Source organism: Gobio gobio (genome assembly GCF_949357685.1).
Source record: "Gobio gobio genome assembly, chromosome: 11".
Taxonomy (NCBI): Eukaryota; Metazoa; Chordata; class Actinopteri; order Cypriniformes; family Gobionidae; genus Gobio; species Gobio gobio.
In genome coordinates, this window is record NC_137104.1 from 8,391,986 (window position 1) to 8,400,676 (window position 8,691).

Here is an 8,691-nt window from a genome sequence, read left to right on the forward strand (position 1 = left end):
CTTTTATTAATAAATGAAAGATAAATACGATAGAAATATATTGTCACTTTGAATATCTAATAAATTCATACAGTAAAAAATGTATTTGTTTTTCTCAACTGACACAAAATCCTCGAAGGACTACAAACGACTCGTCATAAAACTACAGTTCCCATGTAAACGTCATCCAGTGACGTCTCTTTGAAAGCCTGACGGTTGACTTCCGTTACGCTTAAACCACAGCGGCTGCTAACAGAAACATGTCTGAAAGAAACATGGAGGAGAAAGTTGATCAAGCTACAAACAGTAAAAATGTATCTCTGCCTATGTCGAGGGTGCGATTAATCATGAAAAGTTCTCCCGATGTGTCCTGTATTAACCAGGACGCTCTGTTCTTGACAACAAAAGCAACGGTAATTTGATGTGCTATTAATCAGTGGTCAGTTGCTAACTGCCTTATCCAGTTGAAAAGCTGTTTTGTTTTTGGTCACTATGAATATTTGCAGCACCAGCTTTTAGTTTAAATGCATATCTCTCGCATTGGACGACTCCTATCATTGAGTGATGTTTATATCAATGTGTGACATCTTCATAATTTCCTCATAGGAGCTTTTTGTCCAGTACTTGGCTCAGTCCTCATTCAAAAACGGTTCCGGAAGAGAGACTAACACTCTGTCATACAGTGATCTGGCCAGTGCAGCGGAGGAAACAGAAACATTTCAGTTTTTAGCTGGTGAGTCCTGGTTATTTGTAATGATGGCAAACACCATTCAAACTAATGCGTAAACAGTTTTGTCCCTTGTATTTTTAGATATCCTTCCTAAGAAAATCTTGGCCAGAGAATATCTGAAGTCACTGGAAGAAATGGAAAAGGATGATGACAACCTGTAGTGATGGATAGGAAGTCTGAGGAAATCACTATGAACTGGTTCTGACCACTTCCTCGCTAGAACAGTGGATAAAATCATAGGATGTTGTCTCGCAAATAAGGACATTTCACCCAAAGAGTTGTTGTTTTAGAGAGGTAACTTACATGTTTTACTTTCTGTAGTCTGTGTGTTTTAGCACCTCTTACTCTATGCTGTTTAAAATGTCCAATAGCCACTGCAGACTCGCCACTGTTGTGCATCGGTGTTGTATTATTACTTGACACCATGATTTGTATGTGTTTTTTTGTGTAGGTTTTTTCATTCAGCGGCAACGATCCAAACATCCATCCAGTCCATTCCATTCAATGTGAAATTAGACCTTGCGTATGTGTCTTCAAAGTTAAATTATACTTCTCAGGGTTTAATGTATTTTAGAGGTATATTTGATGGCCACTGATGCTTTTAACCACTTCATTGTTAAGGAAAAAATCAATTTGAGTCTGGACTGCAGCTGAAGATTTATATAGTGCACTGTATAGTTTTTAAATGCTTGAACAGTTCAATGTTGTATTTCAATAAATACATTTGCTGATTATGTGCTCTACATGTTTTCAGTCAAGCAAAATCAAATGAACTGTGGTGCAAGACATTTTCTAGCTCGCAGATTATTCAAGACAAAATTGTACCTGTTGATTTATCATGGAACAGTCTGTAGTCTGGGGGTATAAAAATAGATTTTATTGCTAGTACCTTATATTTAACTCACTTACTTAATAGAGTGGAAGAAGAAAACACATACCAGAAGAGAAGTACAGGGTGCGGTCAGCATGCAGTATACGTTCATACATGTCTTCGGCTTGTTTGATTAAATGTTGTAATAAAGCATGCATTATTGTATTTTTCACATGTCCGTTTGACATGGGCTTGTGTTGCTCAAATGACATTACTGGGGTAGTAGTTTGGCCAGTCGAACTTGCATAGTGTTCAGAGACATCTCCAGAATGGCTAGGTGTTTCTCCAGAAGCGCTGCTACTTGCTCCCTGTTGGCAATGGAATCCTTCGTGATTTCAATTTGGTCCTTCAGGCTAAGAGAGAGAGAAAAAACTTAATGTGCTTACAACATTTTAGATTTACTTTCTGGATTTTGATTCAGGAGAAAACCGTTGACATTTCGTTCATCATGTGCCGTCTTTCCACTATCTCTGACATCGAGTTCTGGAAGTAAGGACTTTTTTAAAACGTTATCACCACCATAGAGCAATTCATTTTAATGATAATGACCATAGTGGGCCGCGAGGTTAAGTGATTGGATACTATGCTTTTGTTGAAGCCATCAGCCTGCATTATATAACGTTTTTTTTTTTTATAATTATGTTTAACAGTGGAATTCTAGGTGCAAAACTACATTACCCATGATTCTGCAAAGTAATCTCCACAAATCCAAGTAAATCACACCTAATGTACTCATTAGTGCCCGCCCACTCCCATGAAGCACTGCGAATGACGTAGTTAATCTCCCTGCACTCTCAAACTACTTAATGCTTGTGTGTGTGTATGTGTGTGTGTGTGTGTATATATATATATATATATATATATATATGCAAGCATATTTTGCAATAAACACACACATATATTTGCATTCATTGCATTACATGCATATTTTGCATTACACATGTATATATATATATATATATATAAATATATATGTATGTATGTATATATATATAAATATATATGTATGTATATATATATGTATGTATGTATGTATATATATATATATATATATATATATATATATATATATATGCGCATGCATATTTTGCAATAAATATATATATGCATTCATATTTTTCATTAAACTTATATTTAAATGCATGCATATTTTGCTATATATATATATATATATATATATATATATATATATATATATATATATATGCATTCATATTTTTCATTAAACTTATATTTATATGCATGCATATTTTGCAATAAACTTTATATATATATGCATGCATATTTTGCATTAAACTTATATATATATGTGCATGCATATTTTGCATTAAACTTTATATATATATGCATTCATATTTTGCATTAAACTTATATATACTTATATACAAGTTTAATGAAAAATATGAATGCATATATATGTTTATTAAACTAATATGTTTTTCCTCTCCACATTTAGGGGTCAAACTCATGGCCAAAAGTGGAACTAAATTTGACTTTTTTTCAGTTAAATCTATATTTTTGTTTAATAATATTTTTATTTCATATTTTGTTTTCTTGGGATTTCATGGTACTAATTAATATTTATCTATGCAATAATTATGATCCATTTGTTTCCATAATTTTTACAATATAATTAATCGATGCAAACATTTTCTAATTCTTAAAAATAATTTTTCAATTAACCCCTTCATTGCTGTTTTTTCCTGCATTATAGCTGATTTGTAGATTATATCCCTAAAAAATTCTCTGTAGTATTTTTTTTCCCCAATTAATTTCTATGACAGCCATTTTTGACTGCGAGGAGTACAAGTGTGACCGTTGAACCTTTCGAATAAAATGTTTGTGTGTGTGTTCACATTACAAGTGCCACAAAGGTCACCAAGTGTCAAACCATTCCACTGAGGAAAAAAAAAACATACATTTTTTTTGGTCAAGTGACCGAAGAGCATGTCTACATGATGTCCGGGAGATCTTTAATGGTCCACCTGGAAACAAAGATGCCTTGATGTCAAACCCCCTCATGGAAGAAGCAAGCCTTCACATTTATAACTAACTAAACGCTGGAGTATGTGAAGTATATAAAGTTTGCGGCATAGACACTTTAATGCTGCCTTCACGTGCTCTCGTAATTATCGTAAATACGAGTTTCCTAGGTAAACATTGCACATGAACGCCCTCACATTTTGAATCTTGAATGCAATGCGCTCGTAATCACGACTTCAGAAGTCGGAATCATCCACTTTCCGATAGCACGTGAAGGTAGGGCTGGGCGATTTTGCCTAAAAAAAAAATCTTCGATTTTTTAAAGAAAAATTCGAGTTTCGATTCGATTTTCGATTTTTTTTCCAGTGCACTTAAAAAATGACTGCAGACATCAGATATAGTGTCAAAAGTGCAACTTTATTGCTATGATTGTCTGTCAATCAACAATTTCAAGCTTTAACCCAGGTTTAAGCAAAAGTGCAACAACTTCACAGTAGTCTGTTCAAGAAATCAGATAATTACAAATTTTGTAACATATAACATTACAATAATAAAAAAAAACTCTTCTCAGTGCGAATATAAAAAATGAAACATGCCTGTGGCAGATATATAGCCTGATATAGCGGATCTTTTCCCGAGTTGTATTGTACAGGTGAGGCAGCGCTACAGTGGCGAAATACTTGCGACTGGGGACAACGTATCTCGCATCTAATACTTTCAGCATCTGATTAAAGCCTCGCTTTTCGACAGAATAAATTGGCAGCATGTCTGTGGCAATATAAAACGTGATCGCCTCTGTAATCGCTTTCCATCGCGCTCCGTTCTTATCATAAGGCACACAGTTTGTAAAGCTCTCAGGAAGTGTAGTTTGCTTTTTAGCAGGTGTGCTAGAGGAGCCGTTTTCGCTACGGAGCCGGCTGCACTTCTCCCATTCTTCGCGATGTTTATTCCTCAGGTGCTGGAAAAGATTTGTTGTACTGCTGCTTCCAGTAGCAACAGCCTTGAAACATATTTTGCAGCAAGGCTTCGTCTGTGTTTTGTCTGCTGCATCAAAACCAAACCAGTTCCAAATTACGGAATTACCTGTGCCTTTCTTTGGAACTAGTTCTCTGGTACACGATGCCATGTTGTTTCGACTGTTGTTTTGTTGTTTTGACTGTTACGCGTGGCGGGGGCTGGGCGGCTGGCTCATATCGCTATTGTAACGCACAAGGACGAAACGCGGAAAAGTCCGAAAAAACTATTGGGGTAAAAAACTCGAGTTTGCAAAAAAAAAATCGTTTTAAACTACAAAATCGATAAATCGATTAAATCGATTTTTTGCCCAGCCCTACGTGAAGGCAGCAATTAAATACATCTAAGAGTTTTACAAACCGGTCTGTTATTGTGGGGACAGCGACGTTGTGTTTTCACACCCCTAAACATGACGCAGAACAAAACTAACTGTGATTGGTCTGGGCGGTCCTTGTGTAACGGAGGCCAGCAAGAAGTCATGCTTGGGCAGTTTGAACAAGAGGGGTTACATTGGTGCTGTGACCCGGATTGGAGTGAGGTTTAGAGGGGTGAGTGTAACGGAGGCCAGCTAGTAGTCGCTGTGCGAGTAAACCTCACTCCTCTGATCTCAAGAAATGCTCTAGCGACTGAAGCTGAGGGTTGCAGCCTTTAGCCTCCTTGTTAGAGCGTCTGACTCATGCCGACCGACCCGGGTTCGAGTCCCGCTTGGAGCGGGTGGTTCGAACAAGAGGGGTTACACTTGGACAATAAAAGCTGCAATGGAGTCCAGACCTTCTGCTGTATATGCGAGACTAGTTGGAACCCCACGCAGCTCCACTGAAAATGAATGACTTCCAGTCAATCGTTGATGGAGATAGTGAAAAGACGACTTTACAGTAAAATTCTGCTTAATATTTTCTACCTCACGAATTAACATGAAAACATTCAAAATGACTCACTTACCTTGAGAAGGTGAAATGCTCTTTATCCTCCTTCCTCTTCTCATCCAATTCCATGAACACTTTCTGCATTGTATCGGCAGTCTGAGTCACGACGAGATGGTCGTCCCGGACGCCCTGCACATCCTCCCTGGCCTGTTGATCATAGGACGCCCCCCCTTCCTCCAGACCACTGGATGTGGATACAGCCTGCAGGGCCGCCCTGTTCTGCAGCACGAGGAGGCGTGAGCTCTCAAACTCCTCTGGGCCCGCTATATCGTCCCAGCACACAGGGGAGGACGGAGGCAGCCAGAAGCGCTGAGTGCAGTTGGCCGGCCTGCCAGGAGTCTCTCTGAGAAAAGGACTATCTGCTGGAAAGCTGTTTATGAGCTCGTGTAATCCGGAACCCCAGTCCCAGTCCCGGTCCGAGTCCTCCGGCTCAGTCACTACACTTCCCGCTGAGTACCAGACAAAAAGCAGGAAAAGGCAGCGGGACAAACACGTCCATCTCATTTTATCCTGGAGCAACAGCATACTGGAGCTATTGAACAGACACTAGACAGCAGTAAAAGAATGAGATTTTTGTTAACTATATATATAACATGAAAGGACTTTGTCTTTAACTTAATCAATAAGAATGCTATTTTGCGGTCACTACATCAAAGAAATAACATCTTCATTTTGATAATTTTTTTCCTGGTGTGGTGCATGTGTGAAGGCTGGACATTATGAAAGAAAAAAAAAAACAGCAGTTTTATATCAAAAAGTATTACATTTGTTAGTGTGTGAAACAAACTATGGGCAAACTGCCCCCCAAAAGTCTTAGAATTATTAAAATGAAGTTATATCATCTTAAAGAAGAAAAAAACACTAAAAATAAATATGTACATTAAACAGACATTTTATTACAACCGAAATACCAGATTTACATATCAGATCGGACAGGAAGGACTTCAAAACTTGCTGTTGTATTTTTTATGTATTTCTTTTTATTTGGTACATTATTAAAGTGTCTTTAAGAATCTCTCTGATCATCTCTTCATCACGGCACCTGTTAGTGGAATATATTAGGCAGCAAGTGAACGTTTTGTCCTCAAAGTTGATGTGTTAGAAGCAGGAAAAATGGGCAAGCATAAGGATTTGAGTGAGTTTGACAAGGGCCAGATTGTGATGGCTAGATGACTGGTTCAGAGCATCTCCAAAACTGCAGCTCTTGTGGGGTGTTCCCGGTCTGCAGTGGTCAGTCTCTATCAAAAGTGCTCCAAGGAAGGAACAGTGATGAACCGGCGACAGGGTCATGGGCGGCTAAGGATCATTGATGCACGTGGGGAGCGAAGGCTGGCCCGTGTGGTCCGATCAAACAGACGAGCTACTGGAGCTCAAACTGCTCAAGAAGTTAATGCTGGTTCTGATAGAAAGGTGTCAGAATACACAGAGCATCTCAGTTTGTTGTGTATGGGGCGGCATAGCCGCAGACCAGTCAGGGTGACCATGCTGACCCCTGTCCACCGCCGAAAGCGCCAACAGTGGGAACGTGAGCTTCAGAACTGGACCACGAGCAATGGAAGAAGGTGGCCTGGTCTGATCAATCACGTTTTCTTTTACATCACGTGGATGGCCAGGTGCGTGGCTTACCTGAAGAACACATGGCACCAGGATGCACTATGGGAAGAAGGCAAGCGGCGGAGGCAGTGATGCTTTGGGCAATGTTCTGCTGGCAAACCTTGGGTCCTGCCATCCATGTGGATGTTTCTTTGACACGTACCACCTACCTAAGCATTGTTGCAGACCATGTCCACCCTTACATGGAAAAGGTATTCCCTGGTGGCTGTGGCTCTTTCAGCAGATAATGTGCTCTGCCACAAAGCAAAAATGGTCCAGGAATGGTTTGAGGAGCACGAGTTTGATGGTTTTGACAAATTCCCCAGTTCTCAATCCAATCGAGCATCTGTGGGATGTGCTGAACAAACAAGTCCGATCCATGGAAGCCCCACCTCGCATCTTACAGGACTTAAAGGATCTGCTGCTAACATCTTGGTGCCAGATACCACAGCACACCTTCAGGGGTCTAGTGGAGTCCATGCCTCAACGGGTCAAGGCAGTTTTGGCAGCCTAACACAGTATTAGGTCATAATATTATGGCTGATCGGTGAACAACAATTTGGTTGTACTGCCCGGCAAAGTTTTTTTTAATGAACCCTTTGAATGTTATTTAACAACTAGTTTAAACACATTGTTCATGACTCAAAAAAAATGCATTACAGCAGTTTTGAAAATATGTTTTCTCTTTTTTTAATTTGTCAGTGACACTTATGTTGAGCTGGTCGTCTTGCTCAAACAAACAGAGCAGTTTTAATAGTGCCGCAGAATTTACACTTTTCGAGGGAATCAGTCTAGACTTAAATTTGCCACTGCTGTTAAACTGAGATAGTAGAAAGTATTTAACATCCAAACAATGTGTCTCTTACATTACATTCATCATTTTGTTAGTTTAACTGTTCTCTCCTGAGTGACGTTAAAAGCAAAAACACCGCACACGGACGAAATAAACAAATAAAGCTGGTTTTGAATAACAACTGTTGCCTAAATATTCCGTCGAATTAACGCGTTTATGAAACGTAGAAATGCCGTCGCGCATTAAACGTTAGTGTTTAGAGGGAAAGTCCTCTAAAACGGTTTATGTGTGCCATCTCCCTAAACTTTTTGACTCGCAACTATTAAATAAAGCAAAAGCATTTGACTCAGTGAAATGCTAAAAGCATTTAAAATGTAAAACAAACGTACCTCTCAGAGACTTGTAGATCAGCAGGAAGAAAAAGGGCTCGCGTGCCTCTCATAAATGAGCTATTGGAAAATCTGACTCGCTCTTCACAGCTCAACTCAGAGCCGTTCACCACTCATTTGGCTGAGGGAGACCTTTTATTCTTACTAACAACGATATGGAACAAAATAAGCGTTTATATACAAAGCGACAGAGTGGAATGGAAAGACATTAATCGTCTGAAAGATGTTCTTGAAAAGTTTTGACCAGCTGCAAGAGTCAGTGGCCGCGTCTCGATATCTAGTGACCTGCCTATCTAGACAGCATCACTTGCGCGCGGAAGAACACTCATTCTGTAACACTTTGTAGGTGTGCACTAGGTTTTGAAACACGGCCATTGTAAACTTTTTAAGGAGGGCTTCCCTGTCTGACTTGA

The 8,691-nt window shown here is 39.3% G+C and overlaps 2 protein-coding genes across 2 annotated transcripts; one reads left to right on the plus strand and one right to left on the minus strand.

Annotated features, from left to right (window-relative positions):
* Positions 1–182: 182 nt before the first annotated feature.
* chrac1 (chromatin accessibility complex subunit 1) lies at positions 183–1,578 on the plus strand. Its single transcript, XM_079830220.1, has 3 exons — positions 183–392; positions 586–712; positions 791–1,578. The coding sequence occupies exons 1-3, from the start codon at positions 240–242 to the stop codon at positions 868–870; spliced, it is 360 nt and encodes a 119-aa protein (XP_079686346.1). The 5' UTR covers positions 183–239; the 3' UTR covers positions 871–1,578.
* Positions 1,567–8,548, minus strand: LOC307134455 (uncharacterized protein). Its single transcript, XM_079830219.1, has 3 exons — positions 8,279–8,548; positions 5,520–6,049; positions 1,567–1,933 (listed from the first exon to the last, which is right to left on the minus strand). Exons 2-3 carry the CDS (start codon positions 6,026–6,028, stop codon positions 1,792–1,794), a joined length of 651 nt encoding a protein of 216 aa, XP_079686345.1. The 5' UTR covers positions 6,029–6,049; positions 8,279–8,548; the 3' UTR covers positions 1,567–1,791.
* Positions 8,549–8,691: the final 143 nt, after the last annotated feature.